The sequence below is a fragment of the Haliotis rubra genome, unplaced genomic scaffold (assembly GCF_003918875.1).
Source record: "Haliotis rubra isolate DU_JTF1 unplaced genomic scaffold, ASM391887v1 Scf52, whole genome shotgun sequence".
Taxonomy (NCBI): Eukaryota; Metazoa; Mollusca; class Gastropoda; order Lepetellida; family Haliotidae; genus Haliotis; species Haliotis rubra.
The window spans coordinates 1069035-1096505 of NW_025767213.1; the positions used below are offsets into that span (position 1 = coordinate 1069035).

General features: G+C 42.5%; 1 protein-coding gene and 1 long non-coding RNA gene across 2 annotated transcripts in view; one reads left to right on the forward strand and one right to left on the reverse strand.

Moving 5' to 3' along the window:
- The window catches only part of LOC124292534 (regulator of G-protein signaling 22-like), a 134752-nt gene that overhangs the window by 26935 nt on the left and 80346 nt on the right, over window positions 1–27471 (forward strand). Inside the window, 1 exon segment of the mRNA XM_046729658.1 lies at window positions 21272–21334. Coding sequence (XP_046585614.1) covers window positions 21272–21334 — 63 coding nt within the window.
- On the reverse strand, window positions 11571–21680 carry LOC124292535. The gene is made up of 2 exons (XR_006902472.1): window positions 21201–21680; window positions 11571–12086 (listed from the first exon to the last, which is right to left on the reverse strand). It is a non-coding gene; the product is annotated as an uncharacterized LOC124292535 (long non-coding RNA).

Here is a 27471-nt window from a genome sequence, read left to right on the forward strand (position 1 = left end):
AGTAAGAGAAAAATAGATGCATTTAAAGACTCTTTTATTCAATGCGATATCAACGACTGGACGCATGAATTATGGAACAACCACAACAAACCAAACGGGAACAAGTTCCGAACCTATAGAACATTCAAGACTGAACCTAAAACAATATGCTACGTTCGGACAGTCAAATATCGGGATCAACGACGTATCCTATCTAAGTTCAGATGTGGTAACCTCCCCTTAGCAATTGAAACAGGAAGATACTCCAAGCCTCCTACCCCACTGAACGACAGAATATGCCAGTTCTGTACAGGAATAGGACAAGCTGCTGCAGAAGATGAAACACACTTTCTTATTGATTGTTACTTTTACTCAGATTTGAAATATAAGTTAGTTTTAGCGGCTGAACAAAACATTCCAGGTTTTATCTATATGGATAGTGCTTCTATACTTAGTTACATTCTTAACCATAACCATTTACAACCACTTTTAGCTTTACAAATGTTTAAAAGAAGGACGCTTTATGTATGATTTAATCCTTTCATAAACGTTTTATAACATGCATTTTATGTTCTATACCTTATATATATATATATATGTTATGGTACTACTATGTTTTAAAACTGGTCTATGTGTCTCATAAGCCAATTTGGCTGGGCATTTACTCTTATACTGGGCTCTTATATTGTAACAAAATGCTGAGTTATATGCGTGACACATAAATAAACTATTTATCTCTCTCTTTTTATCAGTTATTCACTGACAATCTCATGTAACATTTGATATGTAGAAAGGATGAATATAATTTTATGAAAGTAAGTACCCCGGTATATTTGGTTTCTCATAACAGGTCCTACACTGCTGCTAGCAATACTCGGAAAGACTTCTGCCCGTATCCCCCCCTAAATTTCCTTCTAGTCAAATCATATCACCTGAATATATATTCCTCATCTGATAAGGATCAGTTTTAACATGTTTCTTTAATTGTATCTGAACATACTGAAAGACATATGCAACTTCTAAAAATGCCACTCAAAGAAATTTTGTCTTGTCGTTAAAATCTTGGGGTATACGGGCTGAAGTCTTACCCAATACTCCAGCAATGTGTCAGGTTTACATAAAAGAGCTGACAAGCACACACCTACTGCCCTCTGACAGTGAAGTGTTGTATAATCTCTCCCCTGTCTGTGAGAAAGCACAGACACTTTACAGTCAAACCTAACAGATGCCTACCAGATGTGCAACAAGACAACTGTTGTCAGCTTCTCATGTGAAACTCAATTTAAAATTTAAAATATAATCATTATTTCTCAAATTGGAAAAGATAATTTATACTGAACCCACTTTTCTTGATTTATTGTTTTGTCTATGGAAAGATTTATACTCAAATGTGGATGTTTTAAAAAGGGAGATGTTGAATGAATAATTGATTGATTCTACTTGAATAAATTGAATGGATTATTTTCTTAATAATGACAAACTTTTAAATACAGACTTATAAAACAATTACATTTTGAACATGAGGAGAGGTTTTGTAGTTGTTGGGTTTTTTTTCATATACTGTTAACGAGTCATTAAATAGCTCTTAAACAAATTATCGAGGTTGAAAAATGTACCCAATAATTACATTCAAGAATGAACAATAAAAATTGCAGACTATTTGTCATTCTAATAGCTTTGTTTTAAATAATGAAGAGTTTTAGCATCTGTGAGTTTCCCTACAGTTCCCATGAAATGTGGGGACATTGATGAATGGGGTGATGCAGGTGACTGGAACTGTGTAGGACAGGGGCAGACAACCTCACCACAGATGCTGACTCAGCGAACCTCAGCATCCCTCCCCTATCTGAGGTCCTTCATGTACTGATCAATCTACAACACTGTGGCAGTGACTGACATGCAGCAGTAAGGCTGGTATCATTAAAGACTCAACTCAGAGTCAGCAGCCCTGATACAGGGGTTAAGGTGAACAGATGCTTCAATGACTGTTAACATTCATCACATTATCACCAGGTTTCAACTAAGTCCAAATAAGCCATTCATGAGGGTGTGCATTGTTGGAGTTGAATATACAATTGTCAGCAATTTGAAAATTGATATGAAGTATGAGTTTTCATTACTGGTAAGATAAACGTGTGATACAAGAATGCAGTAATGAATTTCCTCTTGAAATATTCATTGGGGTGGTATGACGATTCAGTGATAGGTCAGAATATTGAAGTGATGGAGTGAAATGATTCCGTAGTAGGTCTGAATATTGAAGTGATGGAGTAAAATGATTCCGTAGTAGGTCAGACGGTCAGAATATTGAAGTGATGGAGTGAAGTTATTCGGTAGTAGGTCAGAATATTGAAGTGATGGAGTGAAATGAGTCAATAGTAGGATGATGATTTTGAAAGAAGGAAACACTGTTTCGGTGTATGTTATTATCATTATAACACAGAGATGGTTATGTAAATAACATATTACAGTGTTTAGATAAGCATCCTGCTGTGACTATAGTTGAAGTTACATGTAACTGAAGGAATGAAATATATACATGTACAGTTCATGTTTTACTTCCAATGCTGCAGCTGGTTTTTCATATGAACTTAATCACTTGAAAATATATGAAAACACTGCAGGTGCCACGTTGTACCTTGTCATACAACTTGGCCATTGTCTTGATTTAACTTTATTCTTGAAAGAATTAAACAGTTGAACATGTACAATGGGTCATGCCCATGTGATCACTCTCACATCCCATAATGGTCAGCAGGCAGCATAACTCTGGAAAGGACAACTGCTGAAAGAATTTTTTACTAACAACTAGTCTCTGAAATGAGCATATTTTACAGAAAAAAATAAGTTCATAGTAAAATAATGAAATATAATGAAAAGGAGGAAATGAAGCTGTGGAAATCTAGACTTGCCACATTTTCTAGACTTGCATGGGCTTTCTTGGATATATTTGCTTCAGGGTCTGTATGACAGACTAAAAGAATTTGGCAATACATGATATGCTGTACATAGTTTGTGTATTGTTCCAATGTGTCAGTGCACATGGCATACTAGGAGCTGGAACTAGACTTTGTATTGTTAATGTTTAGTCTGTTTTGAACACCCAAATAATAGCAGTGTGCAGGACCACATTGATAAGGGCATTGCATTGTGTTTCCAAATGGTAGAAAGAGTATCGGAATGATGAATTCACTATAAATAAAGGGAGACAGTTAGTTTTCAGTGTTACTGCCATGCAATGAAGACTAGCATAGATCTGGCAATGTCTTCCTGAAGCTATCAGTACTGGTGCTCCACTGACGCTACACACTCTACATACAACATTGTCTAACCAAGTGCTGAAATGTTATTTTTGTCTTGACATTAAAAGCAAAATGATGTGCCAAAATGGCTACAGTATGTCTCCTGGACTATATTCCCTGTGTAGACACCATTGGCACATGTAGGTACAGGGAACTAGATGGAGTTCACTTCAATACATGGGGTGTGAACTCCTTTTTTAAATCCTTAAAACTATTCAATGTATCCTATTTTAAAGATATATATTGGTTGAGCCTGGTGACTTTGTTGTTTATATGTATGAAACTGTTGTTTACGAGTAGATTCCAGGGTAAATGATAGTCCCAGACAATGGCGTGCTACTACGTCTGCTGGTCATGTTTCTTCCTCTCTTCTTCAACTGTTAAAACCTGATTGATTCATTCCTTATGACTCTGACATTAAGAATTAAAAAATAACGTATTAACGACCAAGAAAATAACGTCAAATGACACTTGTAATTAGACCACTGACTTTTTGTTGACTATCCCATTTTAGTTTCTTTTTCATCTTGAAAAGCAATTAAATTTTTCAACAGTTAATGATCTGATTGCCTGAGGAAGTCTGCATTCTGGCTCCTCCAGTCTGCATCAGACGTGCTGCATCAATACCTAACGACATCGATTGCCGCACAATCACTGCTTACATCTCAGACACTAAGTTCCATAGCTCACCTACATCAAGCTGACCAGGTCATACAAAGCTAACTGTACTCATATGGCATCCAGATTAATGTCATGATGAAATGGCCACTCCCATGGTCGCCTGAAGGTGACTTTGTGGATGGGGTGAAGATAAGAGGAAGTATCCCGATGTGAGTGCTTTCAACACTTCCTTCTGCATTGGCTGAATGTAGTCCTGATTATTCTTGGGAAAAGGAATGCTGCCAGTATTTCATAAAGTTGTGTAATAACAATGCTAGTTTGGCACAGAGGGAATGACTTTACATATTCCTCACCCATCTCATTCAGAAGAAGTTTTCATGTATACAACTTACATGAAAAGTTATCAGTTTACACACATGTATAAGGAAGTCATGCAAATAACAACAGTTCCAAGTTATAAGGAAATATAGTATCTTTCATAATATGGTCTGGAGCAGGGTGTACTGTGACTTACATGTGTCTTGAGCAGAATGTACTGTGATTTATGTGTCTGGAGCAGGGTGTACTGTGACTTACATGTGTCTTGAGCAGAATGTACTGTGATTTATGTGTGTCTTGAGCAGAATGTACTGTGACTTATGTGTGTCTTGAGCAGAATGTACTGTGACTTACATGTGTCCTGAGCAGAATGTACTGTGATTTATGTGTCTGGAGCAGGGTGTACTGTGACTTACCGGTACATGTGTCTTGAGCAGAATGAACTGTGACTTACATGTGTCTTGAGCAGAATGTACTGTGATTTATGTGTGTCTGGAGCAGGGTGTACTGTGACTGACATGTGTCTGGAGCAGGGTGTACTGTGACTGGCATGTGTCTGGAGCAGGGTGTACTGTGAGTTATGTGTGTCTGGAGCTGGGTGTACTGTGATTTATGTGTGTCTGGAGCAGGGTGTACTGTGATTTACATGTGTCTGGAGCAGGGTGTACTGTGAGTTATGTGTGTCTGGAGCTGGGTGTACTGTGACTTACATGTGTCTTGAGCAGAATGTACTGTGATTTATGTGTGTCTGGAGCAGGGTGTACTGTGACTGACATGTGTCTGGAGCAGGGTGTACTGTGACTGACATGTGTCTGGAGCAGGGTGTACTGTGACTGGCATGTGTCTGGAGCAGGGTGTACTGTGAGTTATGTGTGTCTTGAGCAGAATGTACTGTGATTTATGTGTGTCTGGAGCAGGGTGTACTGTGACTGACATGTGTCTGGAGCAGGGTGTACTGTGACTGGCATGTGTCTGGAGCAGGGTGTACTGTGAGTTATGTGTGTCTGGAGCTGGGTGAACTGTGATTTATGTGTGTCTGGAGCAGGGTGTACTGTGATTTACATGTGTCTGGAGCAGAATGTACTGTGATTTATGTGTGTCTTGAGCAGAATGTACTGTGATTTATGTGTCTGGAGCAGGGTGTACTGTGATTTATGTGTCTGGAGCAGGGTGTACTGTGATTTATGTGTGTCTGGAGCAGGGTGTACTGTGACTTACATGTGTCTGGAGCAGGGTGTACTGTGACTTACATGTGTCTGGAGCAGAATGTACTGTGACTTATGTGTGTCTGGAGCAGGGTGTACTGTGACTTACATGTGTCTGGAGCAGGGGTGTACTGTGACTTACATGTGTCTTGAGCAGAATGTACTGTGATTTATGTGTGTCTGGAGCAGGGTGTGCTGTGATTTATGTGTCTGGAGCAGGGTGTACTGTGACTTACATGTGTCTTGAGCAGAATGTACTGTGATTTATGTGTGTCTGGAGCAGGGTGTACTGTGACTGACATGTGTCTGGAGCAGGGTGTACTGTGACTGGCATGTGTCTGGAGCAGGGTGTACTGTGAGTTATGTGTGTCTGGAGCTGGGTGAACTGTGATTTATGTGTGTCTGGAGCAGGGTGTACTGTGATTTACATGTGTCTGGAGCAGAATGTACTGTGATTTATGTGTGTCTTGAGCAGAATGTACTGTGATTTATGTGTCTGGAGCAGCGTGTACTGTGATTTATGTGTCTGGAGCAGGGTGTACTGTGATTTATGTGTGTCTGGAGCAGGGTGTACTGTGACTTACATGTGTCTGGAGCAGGGTGTACTGTGACTTACATGTGTCTTGAGCAGAATGTACTGTGACTTATGTGTGTCTTGAGCAGAATGTACTGTGACTTACATGAGTCTTGAGCAGAATGTACTGTGATTTATGTATCTGGAGCAAGGTGTACTGTGACTTACATGTGTCTGGAGCAGGGTGTACTGTGATTTATGTGTGTCTGAAGCAGGGTGTACTGTGATTTATGTGTGTCTGGATTAGGTTGTACTGTGATTTATGTGTGTCTGGAGCAGGGTGTACTGTAATTTACATGTGTCTGGAGCAGGGTGTACTGTGACTTACATGTGTCTTGAGCAGAATGTACTGTGATTTATGTGTGTCTGGAGCAGGGTGTGCTGTGATTTATGTGTGTCTGGAGCAGGGTGTACTGTGAAGTACATGTGTCTGGAGCAGGGTGTACTGTAATTTACATGTGTCTTGAGCAGGGTGTACTGTGACTGACATGTGTCTGGAGCAGGGTGTACTGTGACTTACATGTGTCTTGAGCAGAATGTACTGTGATTTATGTGTGTCTGGAGCAGGGTGTACTGTGATTTACATGTGTCTGGAGCAGGGTGTACTGTGATTTATGTGTGTCTGGAGCAGGGTGTACTGTGACTTACATGTGTCTTGAGCAGAATGTACTGTGATTTATGTGTGTCTGGAGCAGGGTGTACTGTGACTGACATGTGTCTGGAGCAGGGTGTACTGTGACTGGCATGTGTCTGGAGCAGGGTGTACTGTGAGTTATGTGTGTCTGGAGCTGGGTGAACTGTGATTTATGTGTGTCTGGAGCAGGGTGTACTGTGATTTACATGTGTCTGGAGCAGAATGTACTGTGATTTATGTGTGTCTCTGGAGCAGAATGTACTGTGATTTATGTGTCTGGAGCAGAAAAGTGTACTGTGATTTATGTGTCTGGAGCAGGGTGTACTGTGATTTATGTGTGTCTGGAGCAGGGTGTACTGTGACTTACATGTGTCTGGAGCAGGGTGTACTGTGACTTACATGTGTCTTGAGCAGAATGTACTGTGACTTATGTGTGTCTTGAGCAGAATGTACTGTGACTTACATGAGTCCTTGAGCAGAATGTACTGTGATTTATGTATCTGGAGCAAGGTGTACTGTGACTTACATGTGTCTGGAGCAGGGTGTACTGTGATTTATGTGTGTCTGAAGCAGGGTGTACTGTGATTTATGTGTGTCTGGATTAGGTTGTACTGTGATTTATGTGTGTCTGGAGCAGGGTGTACTGTAATTTACATGTGTCTGGAGCAGGGTGTACTGTGACTTACATGTGTCTTGAGCAGAATGTACTGTGATTTATGTGTGTCTGGAGCAGGGTGTGCTGTGATTTATGTGTGTCTGGAGCAGGGTGTACTGTGATTTATGTGTGTCTGGAGCAGGGTGTACTGTAATTTACATGTGTCTTGAGCAGGGTGTACTGTGACTGACATGTGTCTGGAGCAGGGTGTACTGTGACTTACATGTGTCTTGAGCAGAATGTACTGTGATTTATGTGTGTCTGGAGCAGGGTGTACTGTGATTTACATGTGTCTGGAGCAGGGTGTACTGTGATTTATGTGTGTCTGGAGCAGGGTGTACTGTGACTTACATGTGTCTGGAGCAGAATGTACTGTGATTTATGTGTCTTGAGCAGAATGTACTGTGACTTACATGTGTCTTGAGCAGAATGTACTGTGATTTATGTGTGACTGGAGCAGGGTGTACTGTGATTTATGTGTGTTTGGAGCAGGGTGTACTGTGATTTATGTGTGTCTGGAGCAGGGTGTACTGTGATTTATGTGTCTGGAGCAGGGTGTACTGTGACTTACATGAGTCTTGAGCAGAATGTACTGTGATTTATGTGTGTCTGGAGCAGGGTGTACTGTGACTTACATGTGTCTGGAGCAGGGTGTACTGTGATTTACATGTGTCTGGAGCAGGGTGTACTGTGACTTATGTGTGTCTGGAGCAGGGTGTACTGTGACTTACATGTGTCTGGAGCAGGGTGTACTGTGATTTACATGTGTCTGGAGCAGAATGTACTGTGACTTATGTGTGTCTGGAGCAGGGTGTACTGTGATTTACATGTGTCTGGAGCAGGGGTGTACTGTAATTTACATGTGTCTGGAGCAGGGGTGTACTGTAATTTACATGTGTCTGGAGCCGGGTGTACTGTGATTTATGTGTCTGGAGCAGGGGTGTACTGTGATTTACATGTGTCTGGAGCAGGGTGTACTGTAAAGTACATGTGTCTGGAGCAGGGGTGTACTGTGAAGTACATGTGTCTGGAGCAGGGGTGTACTGTAAAGTACATGTGTCTGGAGCAGGGTGTACTGTGATTTACATGTGTCTGGAGCTGGGTGTATTGTGATTTATATGTCTGGAGCAGGGTGTACTGTAAAGTACATGTGTCTGGAGCAGGGGTGTACTGTGATTTACATGTGTCTGGAGCAGGGTGTACTGTGATTTACATGTGTCTGGAGCAGGGGTGTACTGTGATTTACATGTGTCTGGAGCAGGGGTGTACTGTGATTTACATGTGTCTGGAGCAGGGGTGTACTGTGAAGTACATGTGTCTGGAGCAGGGGTGTACTGTGATTTACATGTGTCTGGAGCAGGGTGCACTGTGATTTATGTGTGTCTGGAGCAGAGTGTACAGTGATTTATGTGTGTCTGGAGCAGGGTGTACTGTAATTTACATGTGTCTGGAGCAGGGTGTACTGTGAAGTACATGTGTCTGGAGCAGGGATGTACTGTTATTTACATGTGTCTGGAGCAGGGTGTACTGTGATTTACATGTGTCTGGAGCAGGGGTGTACTGTGAAGTACATGTGTCTGGAGCAGGGGTGTACTGTGATTTACATGTGTCTGGAGCAGGGTGTACTGTGATTTACATGTGTCTGGAGCAGGGGTGTACTGTGAAGTACATGTGTCTGGAGCAGGGTGTACTGTTAAGTACATCTGTCTGGAGCAGGAATTATTGTGATTTAGATCTGTTTGGACCCGGGTGTACTGTGAGGCACATCTGCCTGGACCCGGGTGTACTGAGTTTACTTTAAACATGATATCTCTATTCACCACATGTACAGGGTTACAAGACAGAGACGTGCCAGTCAGTTGCCCTTAACAAGTTATGACAACATCATTTATGCTGCCATTAGCTCCAGGATCAGTATGAGCTGTAAGACAGTGTCACTTATTAAAGTGTATGTTTCCAGCTGTTTACACATACTTTCAACACCAGGGTTGTACTGTTACATTGACTGTGGTACATATAATGTCAACATGACTGACAGATTTTGATTATCCAGCCTGCAATTGGCTCTGGACTCGTCATCAACACAGGCTTAAATAAAGGTGCCCATGTTTCTAGACATTACCAAACTAGGCCGATCACTAGGTCCACCTGGATGGCTGCAGGGTTATGGAATACAATATAGTACTCATGTCTAATACACTCTTCAAAAAACAGAAACACATAAGCCATTTTAAGAAGAATTTATTGTGTTAGTTTAAGAGCAATTATTTCATGTAATTTCAATGGTAAAGGTGAAAATTCACACATCTATGGAGTTCCGCAACACAACAGCACTCTTTATTGTTGTGTTTCTGTTTACTTGAGTCCACTTGTCAAAGTCAGTACTTTGTTTGGCCTCCATTGGAAGCAATTACTGCTCGGCACTGTCTCGGCACTGTCTCGGCACAGACTGGATAAGTCGACGAAGTCGCTCTTGCGGAATTCTTCCCCACTCTTCCTGCAATGTGATGGCCAGTTGTGGAAGTGTCTGAGGCATTTTTTGACATTGACATATACGTCGATCAAATTCATCCCATAGATGTTCTATCGGGTTTCGATATGGTGATGGGGAAGGCCATGACAAGACATTGACATTAGAATTGGCAAGGTTGTGGACCGTGACGTGTGCTGTATGTGAAGTAGCGTTGTCATGCAGGAACAACTCCCACTGTCGGTTCATAATCAGAAGCATGTGATGTGCAAGGACTTCATTGATGTACCTATTAGCTGTCAAATTCCCCTGAACCACCACTAAATCAGATATTTGTGTGCTGAATATCACACCCCACACCATGACACTGTCTCCACCAAACCTGTCAACCTGTCGAATGCAATTAGGGGCAAAACATTTCTTTCGTCGGTGAAGAAGAAACTCGCCTCCTGTTTCTAAGGTTCCAGTTCCAAACTCTACAACACCACTGCAACGGATTGCGCCGATGGAAGTTTTTCAAAATAGGGGCAACAACTGGTCCTCTTGGTCGATTCCCCACTTCACACAATTGATTCCTGACAGTTTGGTTGGAAATTCTTCTCAAACCAGGGATGTGTTGTGCAGTCTCCATGGCTGTGGCAAGACAATGACGCAACTGAGCAACCCGGATGTAGCGGTCCTGGGCATGGATAATAACTCTTGGACGGCTGCTTCTCGGGCAATTTTGGGCAGAATTGGTCTGCAGGAAATTATCCCAAAGTTGAGGTGGTCTGATGAACGTTGAAATGTCGGGCAACTACAGACTGCGACTCCCCAGCTTCAAGGTGGCCTATGGCGATGTTCGATTGGCAGCACTCAGTCATGGCATGATGATTTCGTCTTTTCCAGACTAAAACCAATGAGAAAATTAAGCACAACATTTGCCTTTTTATAGTGATGGATACTGCATGCTTTCCTGCTTACTTGTACATGCATTTTGCTTTGCATGTTTTCTTGGTGACGTTTTGGTGAACATATCTTCAAATGCTTCTAAAACAAGGGAAAAAGTAAAATTGCCGTGTCTTGGCGCTGAAGCTGTTTACAATCACACAAAGATGATGTTTCAGAAAGAAATAGTCTATTTGTATTGCTTTTGCCACAGCTACATGAGTCCAATATTCTCAAAATTTCTTTTTTTGAAGAGTGTATATCATACTCTCTGCACAAGGAAACGGTTAATAAGTCGCATTTATGTTTCTCACTCACTCATGTTTCTCATTACTCTATAGATAATGGCCACCTGTATATGATGTACAGTATGCAGTTCACCTGTCTCCTGGACATTACACTTCATAGTAAGGACACCTGCCTATAGGGCATGTTAATCTGTGCACCTGTCATCAGGACATCACACTGTTTAATCTGGACCCCTGTCTATAATGTACATCTGTGATTCTACCCTTGTTTATACCTGTGCCTGTGTCTGTCTAACCTCTGCTGAAAGCCAGTATGTGAGAGACTGTAGCTTCAGGCTTTATACACAACTGCCATTGTTTACAGAGGTGCATGGAGATCTAGATATGCTGTCTCAACAGTAATAACTCAACTAATAAGGACGTCTTTGTGCAATGGTTAGTGCCTGCAGCTGTCACGGGGAGTCGTTAACACACTCGACTGTACTTGGATGGCTGCCAGCCAGGACACAGGACTCAAGGGTTCCACATGATTCAGTGTGAACTCATCCATAGAAAAACAAATGGAGAAATTGATTTGCCACATGTGAAAACAATGGAGCGAGTTACTGATTTAAAGTGATCACAATAATTGTTCCTGTTACCAATATATTATTGATTTAATAAACTTGAGATGTTACTTCTTTGAATACAACAGCAGTCAGTGAAGGTACAACAGCAACAGCATAGTCGATGATGTCAATGGCTGGGCAGAGAAGATGCTGCTGCCAACACAAGAACCTCTTGGCATATTGCACTGACTGCTATCCCTTGATGACACATGGACAGGGTCGTCCCAGCTGCAGCTGTCCAGGTGATGCTACCCTTTGGGGCTGTTGTTAGTGTGGCATCCTTCATTGGTTTCAGAGATCTAAGAAACACAGCCCATGTAGCCATCTTGTTGGATCCAGGTAGAACATTGTCTTGTATAGCCAGGAGCAAGACCAAACATGATGCAAGATCCACTGAGTGAAGTGGATGAAGCAGCCCCTCACATGTGTAGCAGGAACACTGTTCCTGTGGTGTCCTGAAACTTACATGGGAGGCCTCAGTCAACAGGTTCAATCAATGATGCTGGACTGCATCCTTCACGATGCATGGCACATGTGACCTTGTTCTGGAAGTAGAAAAGACTTGTGTAGATTGTTTCAACCTTGTCCTCCTGCATGGATGGGATGAGGTGGATCGAACAAGGATGGGGAAGCAGAATGTTTTGTCATCAAACTGACAATGTTAACTTACATAAGTGTGTTTGGGAAAGTCAGTATATGACCTGAGTGATAACCATAGCTTTTGGTACAGGTTTGTATATTACCTGTACAGTGTGTTTGGGAAAGTCAGTATATGACACTGTACAATGAATTTGGAAAAGTCGCAAACACACAGTACAGTGTCATACACAATTATGTGACAGTCTTTATATGATCCTATATAAAGTCTGTGTATAACACTGAATATGAAGCCATGAAACTTTAATGAATAACAAGTTTGAAACATTCCAGGGCTACTGTTTAAGCTGTCATCAGTTTAATACTGGGCAGGCTAAGTTGATACATTCCAGGGCTACTGTTTAAGCTGTCATCAAGTTAGTACTGGGCAGGCTAAGTTGATACATTCCAGGGCTACTGTTTAAGCTGTCATCAAGTTAGTACTGGGCAGGCTATAAGTTGATACATTCCAGGGCTACTGTTTAAGCTGTTATCAAGTTAGTACTGGGCAGGGTAAGTTGATACATTCCAGGGCTACTGTTTAAGCTGTCATCAAGTTAGTACTGGGCAGGGTAAGTTGATACATTCCAGGGCTACTGTTTCAGCTATCATCAAGTTAGTACTGGGCAGGGTAGGTTGAAACATTCCAGGGCTACTGTTTCAGCTATCATCAGGTTAGTACTGGGCAGGCTAAGCTGATACATAGGCATGGTGATATGTTTACACAGGGTTGGATTAATGAACAAAGAAGATGATATAACAGTGGGATGAGTAGTGGGAAGCCAATTATGTGAGAACAGCTAGTGTGATGGTGTTAAGACAGAGATCTGACTAGGGTGACAACCTAACAATCAACCTACCCATACCTGGTACATCAGTACAGAAGCAGTAGGGTAGCACAGTAGTGAATGCTTTCCTCCATCATGACAAAGACCTTGGTTCAAATCTCCCAAATGTTCAATATGTGAATCACATTTATAATGCCCCCTACCATGATCTTGCTGAAATACTGTGGGAAGTGGTGTAAAACTATATACACTTCAATGTACAGAGTAGTGTAAATAAGTGATTATGAAATAATAACTATGTGTTTTTTTTCAAATGAATAAATATTTTGACCAGCTGCAACCTGTCCAGACAGTTATCTGAGTATACTTGAAGACAACAAAACGGTATTGTATGTGTCTCTCCAACAAGCTCTGCCCCCACAAATATAGGTGCATGGACAGACCCTGTGGACAATCAATAATAGGATTTGTCAAATCCAAAAAGCTATTTCCTCATTGAACAGATAAGCTGTGGTATAAAGTCTGATAGCATTTATTACCCAGCCTTATCCTACTGTCTGTTTGTGTGAGTGTGTGTGGGTACACACACACAAACACACCCACCCCTCACCAGTGTAACGGTACAGCTACCCTGCTAGCGGCCAGTCAGTGTACGGAGTGAAACACTCTCCTGAAGTCATTACTATTGGGGACAATACACCCGAGCAGATCCATAATCGCTGCCTGGCCACTGGAGTAAATGGCCTGCAAAGCATGATGGGAAGAAAGTGAGAGTTGCCAACATGGTTATACCAATGGAAGTTTAACAGTTGAGGAATACTTGGGATCTGGAAGATATGGCCACCTTCAGAGAATGTGGTAGAACACTGGTGAGGTCTTATGTAGTTTCTGCTGTTGTCCGAGAGTCGGTTGTCACTACCCACTCTGTGACTATAGTTAGCTGAAGTAATCACATTAATATGTGTGATTTTAACATTCACTGCTTGATAGTTGCTAGGGTTGAGCTCTTTAAACGCTGCTTATAGCATGAGAGGGTTCTCACTAGGTCACTTCAGCTCTATATCCTGATATAGAACATAGACTGTACATTAGTTTAGTATTGTTTTTCTCCTTTCAGAATGTCAGATATTTGTGTGTGTTACTGATTTTGTCAACTCCCCTCCATGTGCCCACTGAATGTATTTCTGTATGATTTTCTGCCACTGTACAGGGGATAAAGTTAACTTAGGTGTTTTCTGGGTTTGTTTCATCAATGAAATTAGATATATATCCCCAGTATGTGTTATTTAATTACCCTCTCTTAATACATTGTACTCAACACCTTTTATGTCCCAGTAACTGTGACAATGGTAAGAGGACAACACTCAACAGTTACACAACCTATTCACATTTAATGGCATTTCATTAAAGAGGCAGGAGCTGTCTGTGTCTCTGTTTTCTATCTTGGTAAAGTATAGTTTAAAGAATTAAAAATAAATGTCCTGGTTTTGGTCTCCTACAGGAAGAGAGCTGAGTGTCACCTGGTAAATTGCATTTTTATATGCATGAAAATATGAACCAATGATAAGACTGATATCACAATACACAATAAATTCTAGCTCCAAACATTTATTATTTTCTCAAAACAAAAACCTTTTTATCATTAACATAAAATCCACCATGACTACAAGTGATGCCAGGATACCTACTGCACAGGAGGCAACTCTAACAGTTCCAGGTCTATCGATAGTATATCACGATCTCACAAGCTCACAGTATCAATGATATTGTAGGTATTGATGAATCCTTACTGTTCTATAGTGAGTGAGTTAGTTAAGTTTTACACCACTTTTAACAATATTCCAGCAATATCACGTTGGTGGACACCAGAAATGGGTTTCACATTGTACCCATTTGTGGAATTGAACCCGGGTCTTTGGTGTGATGAACTTTAACCATTAGGCTACCCCACCGCCCTCTATTCTAAAGACTAGCCCAAGTTAACATGTAACTTCCTTGTACAACATGAGACACTGGTTACAATGTTTCATTCCAGATGAACTTGCTTTCACTTGATGGCGTGGCTATTGTTGTACACTTCTATAAACTAGACTATTTCTTGTGCCCTGTCCCCTTCCACCCCATCCCTCACTGAATGGTTTCACTGTGAGGAATACAAATTTAACCAACTTCTATATATATTAAGTACCTGAAGTGTGTACAAGCTAGCAAGTAATATCTGTTCAATCAGCAGGACATTCCATACAGTGACACTCTACTGTTGGCAACAAGCAGTGATACAAGACCCTATCTTCAGCACAGTCAGCTGGCATTGTGGGAAGTATAGGATTTGTACACCTATTGTAACTCCAAGATAGACTGATATCAGTATCAAGGAGCACTTCAATACCTTAAGCTGTGTATACATTTACATAAAGAATGTTAGAAAACAAATCAGTGGTATCTGTTAACGCAATACGTAACTGTATCATCAACACAGCTGTGTACAGACCAATGAGAAGGACAGGTATTCGTCCAACACCATCTCCCAGGTTCATTTCTAACTGTAGTCTCACAAGTAATAGCCACAGTAACTGTAATCTTAATTACTCAACTCTACTTACACGGCTGAGTAATTATGAAAGGTGAGTGTGTGTGTTGTCTAGCAGGGTAGTGTCAGGCTAATGACCCAGGGTGTGTTATGCTGGTTGTCCTCATGCTAAGCTTACACCGGTCTGTCCTTGTAGGGGTAGGGCCTGTAAGCATGCAGATATACAACTCACAGAGAGTTATGGATCACTCGATTTATCCTTATTACTATACATAATGTGTCATGCCATGGCAGATTACCTGTAGTAATATGAGAGAATCTGGTCATCCTTAACATATTCACAGTAGGATATAACACCTGCAGTCCTGACTTCAGTAATGAGTGGTCTAGTGTTGTTCATAACACTGTCTTGGTTGAAGGAATTACAAGTCACCTGTTCCTATATTTAGAATCACTGTAATGTGTAGTACTGATTATATTTCTGTAATTATGTGGCTTTTCCCTTGGTGCAGCATTCATGATTTCTTGACTTATTGACTGATGAGTGACATTTTGAAATATCTGGGAATAGAATGACATCTAAACCTGTCTTTTTTTATCCTGTGCACCCAAAAAGTCCTCACAGTAAATGGCAGATGGGATGTACATGTATTTGCAGCGTGCCAACGGATCTCATTCACTGTTCCGCCGCCATATAGCTGGAATATTGCTGAGTGCGGCGTAAAACTAAACTCACTCACTCACTCATTCACTGTTCCACCTGTGGAGAAATAGTGCAATGTGAACTCATTATAAACCATTTCATTCAATTTGAGTTTGTCTTCAATCTATTTATTCACAATGATTTGGTTTAACAAACCTCCCCAAATCAGCAGTGATATCAGTTGGGTTTTAAATATTAGTCTTCGTTCACCTGATGACAGTTTTATAATATGTTCATTTCTCTCACTTCTACCTTTGGTAAGTTAATGGTTAAAGTTTCACCACTAACCCAAGTTCAATTTCCCACATGGAAGCAATATGTGAAGCTCATGTCATGTCATGTCATGTCCTGACACTCACTCACTCACTCACTCACTCCTCTCCACTCACTCACTCCACTCCACTCCTCTCCACTCCACTCCACTCCACTCCACTCCACTCCACTCCACTCCACTCCACTCCACTCCACTCCACTCCACTGTCATACAGTCAGTCACACCGTTAGCAGCAAACAGCCCCTCCTGGCAGACTTCACGACAAGTCAACATAGAAATATTAGGGTGTATGACTCTGATCGAGTGTTTGCATAACATGCATGAGGCAAGCCAACATTAATGAATGGTACAATCAATAATCAATACACAAACATCACTCTTACATTTACGCAGGTAGTGACAGATTTAGAATATTCATTGTAACACTGTCATTGGCTATATTATTATTTCTTGAGAGTTGTTTAGCAACAGTGCTCAGTTGCACTAAGTGATCATAGTACTGCAACCATCGTAAACCTATGTTAAACTACAATAGCTTCATGCATCAGGGTCCAGATCTCATACAAACTGTCTATCATCAGCGTTTCTAAACATTAAGGTTTATTCTCACTTTGGCTTAAGTATCTGTATGGGAAAGGGAATATGCAATGTCTGTATGGGAAAGGGAACATGTAATGTCTGTATGGGAAAGGGAATATGAAATGGAATATGTAATGTCTGTATAGGCAAGAGAATATGTAATGTCTGTATGTATGTAATGGAGGAAAGAGAAATGTAATGTAATGTATGGGAAAGGGAATATGTAATGTCTGTATGGAAATTGAATATGTAATGTCTGTATAGGCAAGAGAATATGTAATGTGTAATGTATGTATGGGAAAGGGAATATGTAATGTCTGTATGGGAAAATATGTAATGTCTGTAAAGGGGTAATGTCTGTATGGGGAAGGGGGCAAGAGAATATGTATGTATGTATGTAATGTATGTAATGTCTGTATGGAATATGTAATGTCTGTAAGGGAAAATATGTAATGTCTGTATGGAAAATGGAATATGTAATGTCTGTATGGGAAAGGAAATATATGTAATGTCTGTATGGGAAAGGGAATATGTAATGTCTGTATGGGAAAGGGAATATGTAATGTCTGTATGGGAAAGATGAATATGTAATGTCTGTATGGGAAAGGGAATATGTAATGTCTGTATGGGAAATGTAATGTCTGTATGGGAAATGTAATGTCTGTATGGGAAAGGGAATATGTAATGTCTGTATGGGTAATGTCTGTATGGGAAAGGGAATATGTAATGTCTGTATAGGGAAAGGGAATATGTAATGTCTGTATGGGAAAGGGAATATGTAATGTCTGTATGGGAAAGGGAATATGTAATGTCTGTATGGGAAAGGGAATATGTAATGTCTGTATGGGAAAGAGAATATGTAATGTCTGTATGGGAAAGGGAATATGTAATGTCTGGGATGTAATGTCTGTATGGGAAAGGAATATGTAATGTCTGTATGGGAAAGAGAAATATGTAATGTCTGTATGGGAAAGGGAATATGTAATGTCTGTATGGGATCTGTAAGGCAAGAGAATATGTAATGTCTGTATGGGAAGGGAATAATGTAATGTCTGTATGGGCAAGAGAATATGTAATGTCTGTATGGGAAAGGGAATATGTAATGTCTGTATGGGAAAGGAATATGTAATGTCTGTATGGGAAAGGGAATATGTAATGTCTGTATGGGAAAGGGAATATGTAATGTCTGTATGGGAAAGGGAATATGTAATATCTGTATGGGAAAGGAATATGTAATGTCTGTATGGGAAAGGGAATATGTAATGTCTGTATGGGAAAGGGAATATGTAATGTCTGTATGGGAAAGGGAATATGTAATGTCTGGGTATGGAATGTCTGTATTGGAAGGGAATAATGTCTGTAAGGGAATATGTAATGTCTGTATGGGAAAGGGAATATGTAATGTCTGTATGGGAAAGGGAATATGTAATGTCTGTATGGGAAAGGGAATATGTAATGTCTGTATGGGAAAGGGAATATGTAATGTCTGTATGGGAAAGGGAATATGTAATGTCTGTATGAGGGAAAGGGAATATGTAATGTCTGTATGAGAAAGGGAATATGTAATGTCTGTATGGGAATGGGAATATGTAATGTCTGTATGGGAAAGGGAATATGTAATGTCTGTATGTATGAGAAAGGGAATATGTTAATGTCTGTATGGGCAAGAGAATATGTGATGGGACAAAGAAAAAAGTACATTATGTTTTCTGACTGGCTACCATCTCCAGTCTGTTGAATGTTTTAAACCTGGAAAATGTAAACTGTAACCTGTTCAGTATATGTTATTTAAAATACATTGAAATGAGTGTCCAGTTGTATAGCTGTAGTGAATGTTTGATGCACTGATGCTGTAGATTCTGAGAAGGGTCCATTCAAATAGAGAATACTTTAATCCTATGCTATTCACAAAGCTTACACAACTAATCCCAAGTTTTATTTTTGATATCAATGAAGGAAGATCATTGATAAGTATATGCAAGCTTTGTATGTTCAAGCTCAATTTAACCAGTATCTGGACGTAAAGCAATGTACACCTTCGTTTCCCTGTCATTTAGCTGTCACAATCCTGGCAGTGCCATCAATCAGAGCCACAGTGAGGGGGATACTGTCAACTGAATGTTTGCTAAAGCAGTCTCTATAAGCAATAACAGGGTCTTTATCCCCTGTGTTGGGGATATATATTGCAGTACTGAAGAGTTGGGTATGTGAACAACAGCCTACAGAGTCAGCTGTTCACACTTGTATTTGTATATTTTGTTGTTATGTGGGAACGATTTATAACATGGATCGAGGTGGAAGACCAGTGTGTGCTCTTTCAGGACACTTGAAATGGCAATAAAGAGAGAGTGCTCTGAGAGCGGACAATATGTCTGATTGAATACTTCATGCTAGGTACTCATGTGGTGGTGTCACTGAAGAACTGACTCCCTAATACTGCATCAGCTCCTTGTTGGGTCACAGGGGTGGCCCAGTCATCTGAGACATCACAAATCACTGTGCAGAGTTGCATCCCTTGGGTAGTCAGAAAAGTAGGATCATTGGTTTAAATCCTCTTTCAACCCGAATGTTTCTAAGTATTTCAGTTTCCCTACAAAGTCAAGGAAACTACTTCACTTTGGCAAAGAAATGTCACTTTTAGCCCAAGGAATACCAAATGCCTCCACCTGCTCAATTAATGCTGAAAGATTTAGTATCTAGCAGGTGGATTTGTTAGACCACAGACATTATTTTGTCAGTTTATGGAAATCAGTCCAGGGGAATTCCTTCACTGGCATTTTCAAATCTGGATTAGAAAAATACACTGAGAATAATTCATGAAGAGAATGAACCTAGTTATGAAAAATATTGATCAATTTATGTCATTTCTGACCCTTCCTGACATACATGATCATCTAGTGACCTTTTGAACTTACAACAGTGTATGGAGAACCTTGGGTGGAGGATTATATAACAATGTTTGATGTGGCCACGAGAGCATGTCATAGTGGGTGACCTATGTAAACATGGCCAGGTTGGAAATGTTGTCCCTGGCATAAACACACTCAGGACATGGGAATATGGCCAAAATAACCCCTGGTGCTAAGTGTTTAAGCGTAGGTTAATGTCCTCCTCAAGGTGATCTGGACTTTGTATGCTTGATGCAGGACATTGAAGTCCCTATCACCTGCAGTGGTGGGACACAACCCACTTGTATCATGTTGGTCCACCAGCTTGATGCAGTACATTGAAGTCCCTATCACCTGCAGTGGTGGGACACAACCCACTTGTACCATGTTGGTCCACCAGCTTGATGCAGTACATTGAAGTCCCTATCACCTGCAGTGGTGGGACACAACCCACTTGTACCATGTTGGTCCACCAGCTTGATGCAGTACATTGATGTCCCTATCACCTGCAGTGGTGGGACACAACCCACTTGTACCATGTTGGTCCACCAGCTTGATGCAGTACATTGAAGTCCCTATCACCTGCAGTGGTGGGACACAACCCACTTACCATGTTACCATGTTGGTCCACCAGCTTGATGCAGTACATTGAAGTCCCTATCACCTGCACTGTGGTGGGACACCTGCAGTGGTGAACCCAACCCACTGTATCATGTTGGTCCACCAGCTTGATGCAGTACATTGAAGTCCCTATCACCTGCAGTGGTGGGACACAACCCACTTGTATCACGTTGGTCCACCAGCTTGATGCAGTACATTGAAGTCCCTATCACCTGCAGTGGTGGGACACAACCGACTTGTACCACGTTGGTCCACCAGCATGATGCACTTTACCAGGTGACGCAGAACCACAAAGCCAGTCCTGCCCCACTCTTGTTTGAACTGAAATTGTATGTGCAGTCATAAAGAAAAATGACAGCCTGACAAAACCAATGATATAGTACACGTCAGTGATATAATAAAGTTTATACATGTTTATGCATGTACAGACTATGTTGCATTAGTTTATTTAAATTAAACATAGTCTTTAAATAAAAATGAAGAGGACGCATATTTGTCAGTAAACGGTAATGTGATAAACATACATGACTCAATCCGTTTTGTTTAGGTTCCTGTATTAAATTAGTGAGATTCACAATAGCAGGGTTTACACATTGTGTTAGGAATCATACATGATACCACTAGGGGAGTGATCTGTTACCTATTCCAACGATGTTGTAGGTCAGTTAGGTGCTGTCTGTCTTGTGCTAGCATATTCTGTTTTTGTTTCAGGAGGACTTTCTGGCTACTGATGATCTGTTTGTGGAGTACTTCAATGCCTACCTCTCCCTGCCAGTAAGTAGTCCCATACCTCTCACTGCCAGTAAGTAGTCCCATACCTCTCACTGCCAGTAAGTAGTCCCATACCTCTCACTGCCAGTAAGTAGTCCGCTGTCCCATACCTCTCACTGCCAGTAAGTAGTCTGCTGTCCCATACCTCTCACTGCCAGTAAGTAGTCCCATACCTCTCACTGCCAGTAAGTAGTCCCATACCTCTCACTGCCAGTAAGTAGTCTGCTGTCCCATACCTCTCACTGCCAGTAAGTAGTCCCATACCTCTCACTGCCAGTAAGTAGTCCCATACCTCTCACTGCCAGTAAGTAGTCCCATACCTCTCACTGCCAGTAAGTAGTCTGCTGTCCCATACCTCTCACTGCCAGTAAGTAGTCCCATGTCCCCTCTCACTGCCAGTAAGTAGTCTGCTGTCCCATACCTCTCACTGCCAGTAAGTAGTCCCATACCTCTCACTGCCAGTAAGTAGTCCCATACCTCTGCCAGTTAGTAGTAGTAGTCTGTCCCATACCTCTCACTGCCAGTAAGTAGTCTGCTGTCCCATACCTCTCACTGCCAGTAAGTAGTCTGCTGTCCCATACCTCTCACTGCCAGTAAGTAGTCCCATACCTCTCACTGCCAGTAAGTAGTCTGCTGTCCCATACCTCTCACTGCCAGTAAGTAGTCCCATACCTCTCACTGCCAGTAAGTAGTCTGCTGTCCCATACCTCACTGCCAGTAGTAGTAGTCTGTAGTCCCATACCTCTCACTGCCAGTAAGTAGTCTGCTGTCCCATACCTCTCACTGCCAGTAGTCCCAAGTAGTCTGCTGTCCCATACCTCTCACTGCCAGTAAGTAGTCTGCTGTCCCATACCTCTCACTGCCAGTAAGTAGTCTGCTGTCCCATACCTCTCACTGCCAGTAAGTAGTCCCATACCTCTCACTGCCAGTAAGTAGTCTGTTGTCCCATACCTCTCACTGCCAGTAAGTAGTCAGTTGTCCCATACCTCTCATCTGCCAGTAAGTCCCATCCTCTACTGCCATGCAGTCACTTGTCCCAAACCTCTCACTGCCAGTAAGTAGTCCCATAACTCTCACTGCCAGTGAGTAGCCATACCTCTCACTGCCAGTAAGTAGTCTGCTGTCCCATCTCACTCACTGCCAGTCAGTTGTCCCATACCTCTCACTGCCAGTAAGTAGTCCACTACCTCTCACTGCCAGTAAGTAGTCTGTTGTCCCATACCTCTCACTGGGAGAAGCCAGTCAGTTGCCTCATAACTCTCATCTGAGTAGCCAATCAGCTACTATACATGCTCTCTGCTGGGAGTACCTCCACTGCCAGTAAGTAGTCTACATAACTCTCATCTGAGTAGTCTGCTGCTACTATACATGCTCTCACTGGGAGTAGCCAGTCAGTTGCTACATAACTCTCATCTGAGTAGCCAATCAGCCAATATACATGCTCTCACTGGGAGTAGCCAGTCAGTTGCCTCATAACTCTCATCTGAGTAGCCAATCAGCTACTATACATGCTCTCACTGGGAGTAGCCAGTCAGTTGCTACATAACTCTCATCTGAGTAGCCAATCAGCTACTATACATGCTCTCACTGGGAGTAGCCAGTCAGTTTCTGCATAACTCTCATCTGAGTAGCCAATCAGCTACTATACATGCTCTCACTGGGAGTAGCCAGTCAGTTGCCTCATAACTCTCATCTGAGTAGCCAATCAGCTACTATACATGCTCTCACTGGGAGTGGCCAGTCAGCTACAATATATACTCTCACTGGGACTGGCCAGTCAGCAACCATATATACTCTCACTGGGAGAGGCCAGTCAGCTACAATATATACTCTCACTGGGAGAGGCCAGTCAGCTACAATATATACTCTCACTGGGAGTGGCCAGTCAGCTACAATATATACTCTCACTGGGAGTGGCCAGTCAGCTACAATATATACTCTCACTGGGAGTGGCCAGTCAGCTACAATATATACTCTCACTGGGAGTGGCCAATCAGCAACCATATATACTCTCACTGGAGGAGGCCAGTCAGCAACCATATATACTCTCACTGGGAGTGGCCAATCAGCAACCATATATACTCTCACTGGGAGAGGCCAGTCAGCTACAATATATACTCTCACTGGGAGAGGCCAGTCAGCAACCATATATGCTCTCACTGGGAGAGGCCAGTCAGCTAAAATATATACTCTCACTATGGCCACTCAGCTACAATATATACTCTCACTGGGAGAGGCCAATCAGCAACCATATATACTCTCACTGGGAGAGGCCAGTCAGCTACAATATATACTCTCACTGGGAATGGCCAGTCAGCTACAATATATACTCTCACTGGGAGTGGCCAGTCAGCTACAATATATACTCTCACTGGGAGAGGCCAGTCAGCTACAATATATACTCTCACTGGGAGTGGCCAGTCAGCAACCATATATACTCTCACTGGGAGAGGCCAGTCAGCTACAATATATACTCTCACTGGGAGTGGCCACTCAGCTACAATATATACTCTCACTGGGAGAGGCCAATCAGCAACCATATATACTCTCACTGGGAGAGGCCAGTCAACTACAATATATACTCTCACTGGGAGTGGCCAGTCAGCTACAATATATACTCTCACTGGGAGTGGCCAGTCAGCAACCATATATACTCTCACTGGGAGAGGCCAGTCAGCAACCATATATACTCTCACTGGGACTGGCCAGTCAGCAACCATATATACTCTCACTGGGAGAGGCCAGTCAGCTACAATATATACTCTCACTGGGAGAGGCCAGTCAGCTACAATATATACTCTCACTGGGAGAGGCCAGTCAGCTACAATATATACTCACTGGGAGTGGCCAGTCAGCTACACATATATACTCTCACTGGGAGTGGCCAGTCAGCTACAATATATGCTCTCTCAATGGGAGTGGCCAATCAGCAACCATATATATACTCACTGGGAGAGGCCAGTCAGCAACCATATATACTCTCACTGGGAGTGGCCAATCAGCAACCATATATACTCTCACTGGGAGAGGCCAGTCAGCTACAATATATACTCTCACTGGGAGAGGCCAGTCAGCTACAATATATACTCTCACTGGGAGTGGCCACTCAGCTACAATATATACTCTCACTGGGAGCGGCCAGTCAGCTACAATATATACTCTCACTGGGAGAGGCCAGTCAGCTACAATATATACTCTCACTGGGAGTGGCCAGTCAGCTACAATATATACTCTCACTGGGAGTGGCCAGTCAGCTACAATATATACTCTCACTGGGAGTGGCCAGTCAGCTACAATATATACTCTCACTGGGAGTGGCCAATCAGCAACCATATATACTCTCACTGGGAGAGGCCAGTCAGCAACCATATATACTCTCACTGGGAGTGGCCAATCAGCTACAATATATACTCTCACTGGGAGAGGCCAATCAGCAACCATATATACTCTCACTGGGAGAGGCCAGTCAACTACAATATATACTCTCACTGGGAGTGGCCAGTCAGCTACAATATATACTCACTGGGAGTGGCCAGTCAGCAACCATATATACTCTCACTGGGAGAGGCCAGTCAGCAAACCATATATACTCTCACTGGGAGAGGCCAGTCAGCAACCATATATACTCTCACTGGGAGAGGCCAGTCAGCTACAATATATACTCTCACTGGAGAGGCCAGTCAGCTACAATATATACTCTCACTGGGAGCGCCAGTCAGCTACAATATATACTCTCACTGGGAGTGGCCAGTCAGCTACAATATATACTCACTGGGAGTGGCCAGTCAGCTACAATATATACTCTCACTGGGAGTGGCCAATCAGCAACCATAAATACTCTCACTGGAGGAGGCCAGTCAGCAACCATATATACTCTCACTGGGAGTGGCCAATCAGCAACCATATATACTCACTGGGAGTGGCCAGTCAGCAACCATATATACTCTCACTGGGAGAGGCCAGTCAGCTACAATATATACTCTCACTGGGAGAGGCCAGTCAGCTACCATATATACTACTCACTGGGAGGCCAGTCAGCAACAATATATACTCTCACTGGGAGTGGCCAGTCAGCTACAATATATACTCTCACTGGGAGTGGCCAGTCAGCTACAATATATACTCTCAATGGGAGTGGCCAATCAGCAACCATATATACTCTCACTGGGAGAGGCCAGTCAGCAACCATATATACTCTCACTGGGAGTGGCCAATCAGCAACCATATATACTCTCACTGGGAGAGGCCAGTCAGCTACAATATATACTCTCACTGGGAGAGGCCAGTCAGCTACAATATATACTCTCACTGGAGTGGCCACTCAGCTACAATATATACTCTCACTGGGAATGGCCAGTCAGCTACAATATATACTCTCACTGGGAGAGGCCAGTCAGCTACAATATATACTCACTGGGAGCGCCAGTCAGCTACAATATATACTCTCACTGGGAGTGGCCAGTCAGCAACCATATATACTCTCACTGGGAGAGGCCAGTCAGCAACCATATATACTCTCACTGGGACTGGCCAGTCAGCAACCATATATACTCTCACTGGGAGAGGCCAGTCAGCTACAATATATACTCTCACTGGGAGAGGCCAGTCAGCTACAATATATACTCTCACTGGGAGTGGCCAGTCAGCTACAATATATACTCTCACTGGGAGAGGCCAGTCAGCTACAATATATACTCTCACTGGGAGCCGCCAGTCAGCTACAATATATACTCACTGGGAGTGGCCAGTCAGCAACCATATATACTCACTGGGAGAGGCCAGTCAGCAACCATATATACTCTCACTGGGACTGGCCAGTCAGCAACCATATATACTCTCACTGGGAGAGGCCAGTCAGCTACAATATATACTCTCACTGGAGAGGCCAGTCAGCTACAATATACTCTCACTGGGAGCCGCCAGTCAGCTACAATATATACTCTCACTGGGAGTGGCCAGTCAGCTACAATATATACTCACTGGGAGTGGCCAGTCAGCTACAATATATACTCTCACTGGGAGTGGCCAATCAGCAACCATATATACTCTCACTAGGAGAGGCCAGTCAGCAACCATATATACTCTCACTGGGAGTGGCCAATCAGCAACCATATATACTCTCACTGGGAGAGGCCAGTCAGCTACAATATATACTCTCACTGGGAGAGGCCAGTCAGCTACAATATATACTCTCACTGGGAGTGGCCACTCAGCTACAATATATACTCTCACTGGGAGCGGCCAGTCAGCTACAATATATACTCTCACTGGGAGAGGCCAGTCAGCTACAATATATACTCTCACTGGGAGTGGCCAGTCAGCTACAATATATACTCTCACTGGGAGCGGCCAGTCAGCTACAATATATACTCACTGGGAGTAATGGCCAGTCAGCTACAATATATACTCTCACTGGGAGTGGCCAATCAGCAACCATATATACTCTCACTGGGAGTGGCCAGTCAGCTACAATATATACTCACTGGGAGTGGCCAGTCAGCTACAATATATACTCTCACTGGGAGTGGCCAATCAGCAACCATATATACTCTCACTGGGAGTGGCCAGTCAGCTACAATATATACTCTCACTGGGAGTGGCCAGTCAGCTACAATATATACTCTCACTGGGAGTGGCCAGTCAGCAACCATATATACTCTCACTGGGAGAGGCCAGTCAGCTAAAATATATACTCTCACTGGGAGTGGCCACTCAGCTACAATATATACTCTCACTGGGAGAGGCCAATCAGCAACCATATATACTCTCACTGGGAGAGGCCAGTCAACCACAATATACTCTCACTGGGAGTGGCCAGTCAGCTACAATATATACTCTCACTGGGAGTGGCCAGTCAGCAACCATATATACTCTCACTGGGAGAGGCCAGTCAGCAACCTATATATACTCTCACTGGGACTGGCCAGTCAGCAACCATATATACTCACTGGGAGAGGCCAGTCAGCTACAATATATACTCTCACTGGGAGCGGCCAGTCAGCTACAATATATACTCTCACTGGGAGTGGCCAGTCAGCTACAATATATACTCTCACTGGGAGTGGCCAGTCAGCTACAATATATACTCTCAATGGGAGTGGCCAATCAGCAACCATATATACTCTCACTGGGAGAGGCCA